Genomic DNA, 12,064 nt, shown 5'->3' with positions numbered 1-12,064 from the left:
AATATAAAGTCTAATTGTGCTTCGTTGGGGGGGTTTAAGAAAACAACACATCACATCACACAATTGGGCCGTTTCATTGACAAAAAAAAAAAATACCCATTACTATTATAAAAGATTAGTAAAAACCCACTCTTGCATTGCCAGACCTTCCTCCACAGAGCTGTGGAGGAGGGTCTGGCTAGTCCACACAGTATTCCGGGATGGGAGAAAAACATGCTCTGGTTTATTGGCATTTCTGTAAACCAATCATAGTCGTCTTGGGCGGCACTAAGTGCCGACCGGAGCCACGGTGCCGCTGCAAAATAGCCTCGGGAAGGAACTTGTTTCGGTGGAACATGTGTGCGTTCAAAAGTTGTCGTGCAACAGAAAACTCCGGAGTTTAAAATGCCAACACAAAGAAATCGGAAGATGACAGACATCCAACAGATTTTCCGGACCAATCCCAGAAATCAAACGTCATGGATCTAAACTAGGGTTAGGTTAAAAGACAGGGTTTGGGTTAGGGTACCGGTAACTATTCTTGCATCTACCTGAAACTGCAGCTTCCTCTATTGCAGGAACTTTTTTGGTGTGCTTCTACAGAGGAGATCAAAGAGGTTGAGATATCACAAACCATACTGTAAATGTCATTATGTTTAAGGTACAGCCTACATAGAAACAAAAGTATATAACATGTAGGTGTAATAGCATACAGTTTAATAAAGTTCAACGGTGAGCTTATTCCATGGTCAGATCAATCAGTCCATGTAAAAATAACTGAATTGTCATTACCCTTGCACATACCCAGACACATCATGTTAGACACAAGATAAAGCCAGCCGCCTGACAGAGGCGTGCACACAATGAAAATGACTCATGACAGGTTTTTATAAATTCTTCGCAGCACTCGAAATGCTAATGGTTATTTAGCAGGGGTTTTTGAGGCCCCACAAACTTGACGTTGTTCCGCACTTTGCTAAGTCTTTAAATGATTTGGTAAGTAAAGCACACAAGTACTAGTATCTTAACTTAGCATAAAAAAGCAGAGGTAAACAACGCATTCCAGCAACACTACATCTGTTTTAAAGTTACATGTTTTACATTATAAGTGATCAAGCAGGTCACAAATAGCCAGCTGAATTTGTTTCAGATTTGAGCAAAGCTGAAAACGCAGCCATGCGCCCGTCAGTTTTTGATCAAAAGTGCCAAAAAGTAAGCTTACTGCTGTTGGTAAGTAAGAAAGCTTTAGAGTTTTTGAAAGCCATTTTTGATGTATGAGGCTGATGCTAGCTGCCCTGCTTCCTTTCTTTTTGCTAAGCTAGGCTACTCATCAAAAACGCGCAGGGATACAATTGATATTCTTTTTCTCTGACTTGCACAAAGTCAGCAAATAATTAAAAAAAATTCCCCAAATATTGGCTTTCATTTAATCACATCAGTGTTCTTAGTTTGTCATTCCTTCTCCCTGTTCCTACTTTTGTAATCTGTTTGCTCTTATCTCACACTCACTTGTCATTCGTCTTCTGTTTCCCCCCCACCCTCTGTACACTTTGGACCTATAGATCTGGGACGAGGTTCACCTGGTTGCCTGATATCTGTACAATTCAGAGAACTTTTATCTCAGGGCACTATGCGTCATCCAGGAATGTTGTAAGGAGCTCCGCCTTTGGTGCTGCTGCCTTACAGCACCTCCTGCCCTGCCCAGGACCAGAGTACACTATGTCTCAGAGGATACACAGAGGCAAAGGGTTTAGCTGAGAACTGAGAGTGCTTGGGTGCTTATATGCTTCTTCAGTCAGTACTTTGTTTATAAATGTAACTTGAGTCATCTTACTACCTTTTATAAGAACCATCATTTTATGTTATCTTTTTTTTTTTTTTATGTTGTTTTTCGTTTCTGGATTGACAATGTTCATATCTTGATGCTGAAACTGTCAAATGCATCAAGTTGTGTTCCACCATTAAATGACAAAACCTTCCAGTTGACCAGTTCATTTACATTAATCCCCAACCTTATTGGACACCTCATATTGTATGTGTGATACTGTCATATAGGAGTGGTTTCCCTGGAAAGGAAACTATTTTACTATGCAAATTGTTGTTCCAGGAAGGACGGACTTCACAGTCCTTCCTGGAACACCTACTGACATCCACAGATGACTGTACCATCACAATAACAGGATACATTGTTTTCTTTATTGAGCTGGTGGGAATAGGTTTCAGGAAGTGACAGATGAGTACATGCTGGATGTCTCAACAAATGAAATCTAAGAATGAGTGTAAAGTGGTGGACAAAATGTATTGCATATTTCTTTTTGGGAACTTCATTTTGTGCATCACCTTATTTTTGAGAGACATTTTGCAGTTCAGTAATTATTGCTGTGGTTGTAAGTTTATGGGTATATGTAAGTATATGGGTTGTAACTAAGGGTGCTCCGATCAGGATTTTTGGGGCCGATCACCGATCACCGATTGCTGTGAGTCGTGTCGACCGATACCGATGCCGATGACCGATCACCGGGTCTATTTGAAACCTTCTATTTATCATGTCATATTTATCATATATTAATTTTAATATTCTTAACAACAATGCATAAGTATTAAAATTAACAGAAGATAATGTATTGTGAATTGTCAACAGTTTACTTTTATTGACAGGAAACATTCCACTTCCTCTGTTAGAAACACACCTTAAACAGCTTAGAGCTGAACATAGAGCTAAAGCCTTATTCAGAATAAATTACTAAACAACTGTCAGTGTGTCTTCAGTGTGTCTTCAGTGTGTCTTCAGTGTTCTTCAGTGTGTCTTCAGTGTGTCTTCAGTGTGTCTTCAGTGTGTTCTGAGCAGGGTGGGGCCACTTACATTTTTTACCAGCCACTTTTTCCAGAATTCAAATTTATAAAAGAGAGTGCACTATCATATTTTGAATTGCTTTATTAAATTATGTTTTATTATTAATACATATTTTATTAATATAATGTATTTATTATGTGTCAGTAGCTTGTTGATCTTTACATTGTAAGTTAATGTCCTATCCTGGCCTGGGACACACATTCATACGGTTTGATAAAGGACTTATTGGACTTTAACTTATCATTGATTTTACAATAACGAGTGTAGCTCATGGATGTATTAAGTGTAGCTGTACTCAATTTAGGTCATCCTGTACGTCTCCTCTCCGGTTTTTCCTGCATCCACCGTGTGTGTGTGTGTGTGTGTGTGTGTGTGTGTCTCGTCGGTCGCGGGGTAGAACTGAGCAGCAGAGAGCCAACAGATTTAAAACGGCAGCAGCTTTCAAGCGACTTAAACATCGTTACAGTCTACATTGACGTTAAAATGTAAACAGGTTGGCAGGACGGTCTGAAATGTTGTGCACGGTCTTTCGCTGTACGTTTTGTCAATGCGCCACTTGTTTGAAAAGTACCTTCTCTTTTTCTTTACTTCGCCCTCAACAGCTTGTACATCCATAGCTACTGCTGACTCCGCGGCGGGCCTCTTAACTCCGGGGATATGTCGCCACATTTTTTAACTGATAATTTTCCTTTCGTCTGTACCTCAGCTCAGCTAGCTAGCTAGTTACACGGCTGCGTCCCGGACTAGCGCTGAAAACTAGCTACTCGACTATGCGTGGTCAAAGCCCCGGCTGTGAACGGTTTCATTTCCTGTAAGTTCTTCACAATAAAAGTCCTCCGTTATTTTCGTATTTGAATGTTTTTATTATGAAGCAGCAAAATCCGGAAATGTTAGGGATTCATTAGCAGTAACGTAACGTGATTCCAATAAGCATTGTGCATTGTTACTTAGCAACAGCATTCTTTGACAAAATCTGGTTGGTGTGTAACTTAGCTGCGTATAGAACATTTTCTCACGAGTAGTGCGTCATCTGATCGGCCTATCTGATCGGCCTTTATGGAGACCACCGATCAAACTATTTAAAGCCTTTATCGGCCGATAACGATCGGTTCCCGATCAATCGGAGCACCCTTAGTTGTAACCCATGCTGCCAAGCATGGGTTGCTAATTGCTTTATTTGGCGTATTTATTAGTATTAGTCTGTCCTGTCCTCAAGGTGTGACCATATTCTTTAGTTTTATGATAATATCCAGGTCTTTATGACTAGGGAGAAAGCATGCATGTGCGCACACACCCAGACCCACCCACACACACACAAACATATATATATTCAGATAACGAGGGGTTGTGGTGCTACACGCTACACTGCCTTAAGAGTCACTGGGGTCATTACAACCGAGAAACCTCGAGGTATGATTGTATTCAAAAGTTACATTTTGTTAATTTAATTGACAAGTAAAGGATGGGTGCTATGTTTTATCAGATTGTGTATTTCTTTGGTAGGGAAAAGGAATCTGTATTTATATTAAAATCAAACATCTTTTTGCTTAAATTAACCTACAAGTAATTGCTTGAATCTATTTGTACATTTACTTTTTTGTATACATGTTATATGTTAATATTTTTTAAAACAAATTGGTAATTTATTTGTTTCAGCACCTTATTCTACTGTTTTATTTGACTAAATACAATTTTTTTTAAACATTAGAGTTGGAACATTTTGTCCAGATGGCTTTCAGTTCACTATTTAAATCATCACTGAGAAATCTGTGTGAATAGCAAATAAAGGACAAAGCAAAAAATGCAAATAATACGTTTGGTGGAGAGTGGCACATTCTTACAAAACGTGTCCGTTTATGGTCTTTGCCTACTTTATGAACTCCTTATGTCAAGTTCAGTTCAGTAAATTGAATAACTTTACTGTTAGAAATTCTTATTTTCTAGAAAAACAAAAACACTATATCTGAAGGGATTCCACAGACAAAGCTCCTAAAAAATCTTGTTTTGTGCTGGTTTTCTACCTTTACGTAGTTCTCATTTTGGATTATGGCTACTGGTAATCATTACCAATTCACATGATATTACTCTGTTCCTGAGCATTTTCCTTTCTCTGTCATTTCTTTGTCGTTATCTGATTCTAATGTGTCTTCTAATATATCTTCCAGAAACATCTGTCAACATCAAGCAGTTGAATTCACAGTTGTATTTCATCATTTAACTAACCTGATACTAATATCTAATCATTTTCTCTCTGTCTTCCTTTAGATTGATCATGCCTTCAGTGCTGGGCATAGCTCTGCTGTCTCTGGTCCTATCAGGGCCCACAGTGGCCTTTGTCCCCATTGGGGGTGGGGCGTCCAATCATGTCAGCATTACAGGAAAGGCTCTATTGAAAAAAGTGACGGAGACATGTCGTGCGGTGGCTGAGGCGGCTCATCATGAGTTCAAACCCACGGTAGGATGGAAGATAACTTGTGATTGTGCAAGACAGCGCAAACACAGTCACACAGAACGCCCCAAAATACTCACACCACCCTTGTTTCAGCACATTTGTGCGTTTAAATTCAGCAGGGGGTTCAGTCTGGATATAAAATACAACACATGGAACACATATACTGGATAAATGCTCACTACAGTTTGCCATATTTGCACAAGATTACTTTTTTGCATTTAAAAAATACTGAAGCCACTGTTTTAGCCACGCTAACATTGTGGCTCTAAGGATGTTAATGTTGGTCTGGGTTAGGATTAGTTTTAAACACGTTTTGAAACAAAACTAGTTAACTTTAGCAACAAAAATGAAAATGGTTAGTAAAGCATCAGGAATTGGCTTAAAATGAGTCATGTAAAACTAATAAAATGAGGACGTAACGTGACCTCACAGATGTCATTGTGTCATGGACTAAGGTCCATAAGACTTTGGTTCATTTCAAAATGACAGTTGAGTTTTGGTTTTACATGGGACATGAACCCCAGTCTCTTGAGTAAAAGTCCTGTTTGTTTGGCATCCACACCACCCCCAACAAACTGTCAAACTACGCAGTGCTGAACAAATATGAATCATGATTCTGTTACTGTATTGCATATTTCTTGCCTCAAATGTGAAGATTTTGTGACCCGTCCGACATTTTTTTCTGTTTTAATACGGACCAAGCACTGGCCCCAGTTGCTTGTTTCATTGCTCTAATTGGTTGTAGGTCATGTTCCGTTGCTCTGATTGGTTGAAGGTCTATTCAATAGCCTGCAGAGGCTTTTGGGTTTGCAGTGTTGATAATGCCCCTTTGAAATTGAAAAATGAACTGAACGGTTCCAGACTAACTAGCATTTGCAAATTAGTCTGTCTATGCCAGGCTATTGGTCCATCACTTTGGTCCTGAAATATTTCGACAACTATGGATTGCCATGACATTTGGTACAGACATTCATGGTTCACTCAATAAACATACCATCTGCATTCACATTTCTGTGGAACTCATGTGGATGATACCATCGGTAAAAATCTTCTTTAATCACCTTGACCTAGAGCCTGTAGTCTTGTTTTAGGTTACATTTACATTGCTATGTTTTGGTTTAAAAAACAAATATCGTTTGCTACGTTTACACTTCACATTCACACTGCACTGGAGTTTCAGAGCCTCTAAACCAGAGAAAGAACTCTTCTGACCCTGTTTTGGTTTGGAATCTCCGAGGTTGTGTTGCAGTCGCAACGGCCGCAAACGGAGTATACATACTGCCTCCTGTTTACCCCGGCACATGCATGCCCAGTATACGAGAATGCTGATGAGATATGCTGTTTGGGCCTGTTAGTTGAAATGGAGATTAGTTCTTCTACTGGAGCTAAAAACACTTTTGTGCACGGAGATCGCTTTTGGCTCAAAACTCTGCTTAAAAACCAAAATGTAGCAGTGTAAATGTACCCTTAGACACTTTGTGACAAACATGGCTCCATTCTGGAGCTCCATATTGGAACTGAAACCTCAAGCCTTTGACCTCTGACTACAGGGTTCGTCTCCTGAAGAGCTGGTCCAGGCCTGTCTAGGTCCCACAGCAACAGGACTAGTGTCCGGTGCCAAGTTTCATTCTGCCCTTCAAGAGATCTACAACCAGAACGGACTGGTAGACCGCGACTTTATTAACAGGTTACTACAAATCCATGAAATAAAAAGTGTGTGTTGCCAAGCTTTAAACATGATTTTACTCTTACACTTAGTTATAACTTGTGAAACATTCTTTCAGTGCTCCACACCACTTCAACTCAGAGGCCTTTCTGGAGGGACGTGCCCTAATCACTGAGGGTATGGCGGCCATAAAGGCTAACATTCGCAAGCAGAACTTCCAGGCCGCCAGGGAAACACTGGGCCGAGTCCTTCATACATTACAGGTGAGATGGGTGGAAAGAAACAGCTAGATTAGAGGAGGTAGAATGAGTGAGAAAGGAGACAGGATGGGGGAAAGCTTCTACAGAAATTATAACTCACTGTTTATATGCATGTATAAAAGTGTTAATGTGTGTGTTTCTATTCACTGTCAGGACTTCTACAGCCACAGTAATTGGGTGGAGCTAGGATACAAAGAGCCATACATCAATCTCATACGCCCAGACCTTCCTCTGGAAGACCTGGCAGGTGTGTGTGTGTGTGTGTGTGTGTGTGTGTGTGTGTGTGTGTGTGTGTTTCAAACACATAGGAGGGTGAACTGGGTAACATGTCTTGAATTCAGTGATGGAATATAATGCCACTTTCTACTTCTACTCCACTACATTTCAGAGAGAAATGTTGTACTATTTACTCCACTACATTCATTTGACAGCTTCAGTTGTTAGTTACTTAACAAATTAAGATATTTGCACACAAAACAAATGCAGTTAATAAAATACTGTTTTATTAAAAAATTTAACTACCCAACAATATATAGACGTACAAGTACAGCTGATGATTGGACGATTAGACGATTAAACACTTTTGTGTTTGGGTTTGTATTGATTGTTTCCAGTTTCTAAAATGTAAGATTTTTTTTGCCTTGAGTAAGTACATTTTCCTGATATACTTACATACTTTTACTTACGTAACATTTTCAATGCAGGACGTTTACTTGTAACAGTCTTTTTATATTGTGGTATTCGTACTTTGACTTAAGTAAAGGATCAGAATACTTATTCTAGCACTCCTTGAATTACACGTATAATTGTAGGTAAAACTCAATATGGGATTATATCTATAGACCAAAGAGCAGTGAGAATGACAGAGTTTGGTTTTGGCTTTATCCTGATTAGCTGCTGGGTCTACATTATTTTTAGATAACCATATCACTCTGACATAGCATCCTATCACTGTTCTACCATATACCATAAAGCAAAAGTCAACCTAATGTTTACTGATTGTGCATCTTGTGTGCGTGTGTAGATGTCAACACTCCCACCTGTAAGGACTGTCCCAGTGGAACATGCACCAATTCCATCCTCTCCAGCATCCTGCAGGAGAGGAAACTCACGTCAGGCTACATGGGAATCTTCTCTGCTGCCAAGCCCAAAGGTATCAGAGACAAAAAGTTCTCCAAAGTTTGGACAATAGTTGAACATGGGGCCTAAACCATATTCATATATTGTTACCATTGGATGGAGTCTGTGCATCGTGGTTTAATTAACCTCAACAATAAAATGAACTTTCACAGCTGGTCAAAATACTGTATGTAAACATTTACACAAGACCATTATTTCTTGCATGAATGACTTGGCAAACTATATTTCATTTAGGTAGAATGCTGATTTATATAAGAGGCCACATTTAGAATGAAGTCATTCATTTATCCAAAAGCAGGAAGACTATCAGCCAAGTCCTACACCTTAAAGTAGTTTGGTTTTGGTAGATACGCTTATTTGCTTTCTTGCCAAGATTAGATGAGAAAATTGATACCACTCTCACTGTCAGTTCAATATGGTCGTGTCTACAGTATATGGTAATCCAGGATTCTCTCACGAGATGGTTGAGTTTAGGCATTGACCTTGAATGGTTAGGGTGAGATGGTTAAAGTCTCCCTCCACTCAAAAATGTTTTTCTTGTTTATGTCAGCCAGAATGGCAAGCTAACAAAAAAGATGCTAACTACACTTGCCATTCTGATAAGTCTTCTATTCGCTGATTTTGGCGCGCAACAGACTCTGACTGATGCCTGGTTCAGACAGGACACCGAAACTATAGTTGCAGATTGTGAGCTCGTGGAGCTTTGCAAGCAGGCTGCCCCCCTGTGGAGCGCCGCAAATGGGCTGCCCAGGCTCCGTGAGACGGCTGTCCGCCAGCGAGGCTCTGCAAGATGGCTAACTCTCAGCAAGAAACTGGAAATCAAACTAGAGAACAAGGAAATAGATATCATGCTTCACCAATAACTAACACACATCATTCTCTAACTCTGACATTCAAAATGCCCAGTATTAATTGGGTTTTAATGAAGTTTAAAATTAAAATCCAGATGAAGCACTCATATGGCAGTTATTTGAAACATATTTGCTCTACCTTGAGTACAAGACAAACATGAACAATTTTGCCGGGTAATACAGTCTACCTAGGAAAGCACACTTGAATACATAACAGGCACAAGTCCACTCTTTATAAAAATTTAAACCTGTTCCCTCTGCCCTGTGCCAGGTAAATGCAGCCATGGCGGTGCAACTGACCTGACTAGCACAACAGTTCCTCGTGGAGGCATCAGCAAAGATGAGCGCCGCTCGGACAACGTGGCCCTCCACAATGTTGCTGTAAATGCAGCCACGGAGGCCAGCCTCCAGCTGCTGCAGGACATCCGGTTAGCTGCCGGGGACGACGAATTTTTGAGGTATGAAATTTAGATACGAAAAATATCTCGATCCTGAGTTGATCTTGAATCGCAAAGTTCACAATGCAGTACGATGTCACTGTCAGGACTGAGAGGGATGCAAGGTTTACCTGACCTTTAATTCTTCACTCTCTCTTTCTTTCTCACAGAATGATGGGGATCGCTCGCTCATCTGTCGTGTGCTTTGTTATTGACACCACTGGCAGTATGGCAGATGACATTGCTGAAGCCAGGGCGACTGTTAACGAAATCATTGACAGCAAAAAAGGAACACAGGACGAGCCATCTGAGTACATTCTGGTGCCTTTCAATGACCCCGGTATGAACTCTTCTACCTTACTGATCACGTTAAGGAATCCATGAGTCGAGATAGGCATTTTCACACCTATAGTTTGTTTGTTCTGGTCCGAATCGGTTAATGAGTTTGAAAATTTGGAGCGATTTCTCCTTGGTTCAGTTTTGTTTCACCCTGGAAAAATCCAAACGTACCAAAATTCGTCATTACAAACCCCGCAAGCATGTTCACTCCGCTTATTGGTCAGATGTGTCTTGGGCGGGAGCAAGAAAGTAAATACAGGAAGAAGGTCCTGTGTTCTGGACTAGTGCATATTTCTTCCATCTCCATGGTCAAACCAGCTCATTTAATTTAAATAATCAGACATTGTTTCGCAAGCGACCTTACTACGTCTGCTCTGGTCACCGAGACGTTGCTGTGCTCTGCCGGTGTCTGTCTCCAACTTTAGGGGCGGCTGGTTTGACCACGGAAATGGGAGTGACAGCAAGCTAGACTGTAGTCTATTTCTGAGAGAAACATTGCAAGCTGCTACAGTTTGCTGTTCTGCCGCATCACAGATTGCAAAGCACACCTGACTACATGAGCTCAGACTTGTGAAGTACACAGTTGGTGCGGTTCAAGCTCGGATCGCGTTCTCACCACAAATGAACCGCTTCAGAGTTCGATTGAAAGCGTACTGAGACTACCCCATGAAGGAGATCTCTGTACAGTTGTTTGGTCTGCTTATGGTGCATACTCGTGTGCGATTTTCACATTAACACCTGCCCAAACGAACCGCACCAAGAAGGGAAACAAACTCTTGTGCAATTTAACTGGACTAAAGGAGGCGTATGAGGTTACGTAAAAGTGTATGCTCTTATGTAAAGTAGATTTGGCAAACTGTGGTGCATACTGTAAATCTGTATATAGACCAGGGAAGGAGACAGATTTTGTAAACAATCGGGGCTCAGCCCATACCTAGGGGAGCCCGGGGCCATGCTCCCTAGTGGAGGTTTCTTTCCCATTTATGGCAGCTTTATGCACAATTTTTCATGCAAGTTGATAATAGAATGCCTAAAAATCTGCACATCATTGGAAAAGAAATGTCTAACAATAATGAAATGGCTACTATGGGGACTAACATCATCACATGTGAATACAATTGGACTCATTAAATCCAGAAGATTCTCAGCTTTCCAGTCAGACCAATTTATGCAATTCCAAGACTGTTTAGGGACCCCAATAAACAATTTAACCTAGTTTTTGAGCATTATTAAGCCCTATTCCCGACAAGCCATGACAGGGTACCACTGGATTGTTTAGGTTGTCTAGTTTCATGTGATATAAATATATTCACTCTAGCATTAAAACAACAAAAAAAAAGATTTGATTTGATTTGAGAAAAGATTTGGGTCTGGAGGCCCAGAAGTCAACCCCTGCTCCACCCCTGCTATAGACTCAATAGTTCTATAGTATAGAAAGACATTTAGTCCAAAAAACACAGGTTAGTCTTAGCACTTAGCCCATTTTCTGTGCTCTATATGTAGCATTTGGACCACCGTTCAAGACAACAGACCCCAATAAGATGAAAGAAGAAGTGGCTAAGCTCACAGCCACAGGAGGTGGTGATGTCCCTGAGATGTGCCTGTCCGGACTTCAGGTACCAAAACTATGATAATATCTAACTAGGGTGGTTGAATATGTTTATGGACCCCTTGAAGACGGTGGTGATTCAGCAATAATTGACTTTGTCCATTGTTTTATATCTCCAGTTGGCTCTGACCAATGCCCCTGCCTCCTCCAACATCTATGTTTTCACTGATGCTACAGCCAAAGACATCACCCTCAAGGACACTATTGTTGCTCTCATCAGGAGCTCCAAGTCGACGGTAAATACTGACTGACACCCTATGATGCCCTATGCTCACTCAACCTGAGATTGTATCCGACATCGCATACAACACACTACATTCTCAATATGTATACTTTCAATCAACATACTTTTGTGTAAATAAACAGTAGTGTGTATCTTTTTGGAGGCACTAAGCTGTAATTTTCAACATGTCACTTCCTGAAAGCCTCCTTGCCGGTTGGGGAAGCGTAACCATGGTAACCCCTGCCAACCTTAGC

General features: G+C 40.6%; 1 protein-coding gene across 2 annotated transcripts in view; it reads left to right on the top strand.

The window, feature by feature from the left end:
• vwa11 (von Willebrand factor A domain containing 11) overlaps window positions 1–12,064 on the top strand; it is a 45,037-nt gene that overhangs the window by 19,897 nt on the left and 13,076 nt on the right. The window contains exons 1-10 of one of the 2 annotated variants that reach the window (XM_036000643.1): window positions 4,207–4,243; window positions 5,099–5,288; window positions 6,836–6,972; window positions 7,070–7,214; window positions 7,365–7,458; window positions 8,236–8,364; window positions 9,474–9,660; window positions 9,810–9,979; window positions 11,482–11,594; window positions 11,707–11,823. In XM_036000643.1, the coding sequence (XP_035856536.1) occupies window positions 5,106–5,288; window positions 6,836–6,972; window positions 7,070–7,214; window positions 7,365–7,458; window positions 8,236–8,364; window positions 9,474–9,660; window positions 9,810–9,979; window positions 11,482–11,594; window positions 11,707–11,823 (1,275 nt within the window). In that variant the 5' untranslated portion in view covers window positions 4,207–4,243; window positions 5,099–5,105. Of the gene's footprint in view, window positions 1–4,206; window positions 4,244–5,098; window positions 5,289–6,835; window positions 6,973–7,069; window positions 7,215–7,364; window positions 7,459–8,235; window positions 8,365–9,473; window positions 9,661–9,809; window positions 9,980–11,481; window positions 11,595–11,706; window positions 11,824–12,064 lie in introns of those variants that run through there. The other variant, XM_031284537.2, reaches the window with a different exon arrangement.

Source organism: Sander lucioperca, chromosome 4 (genome assembly GCF_008315115.2).
Source record: "Sander lucioperca isolate FBNREF2018 chromosome 4, SLUC_FBN_1.2, whole genome shotgun sequence".
Taxonomy (NCBI): domain Eukaryota; kingdom Metazoa; phylum Chordata; class Actinopteri; order Perciformes; family Percidae; genus Sander; species Sander lucioperca.
This window is presented reverse-complemented; position numbering and strand designations above follow the sequence as displayed.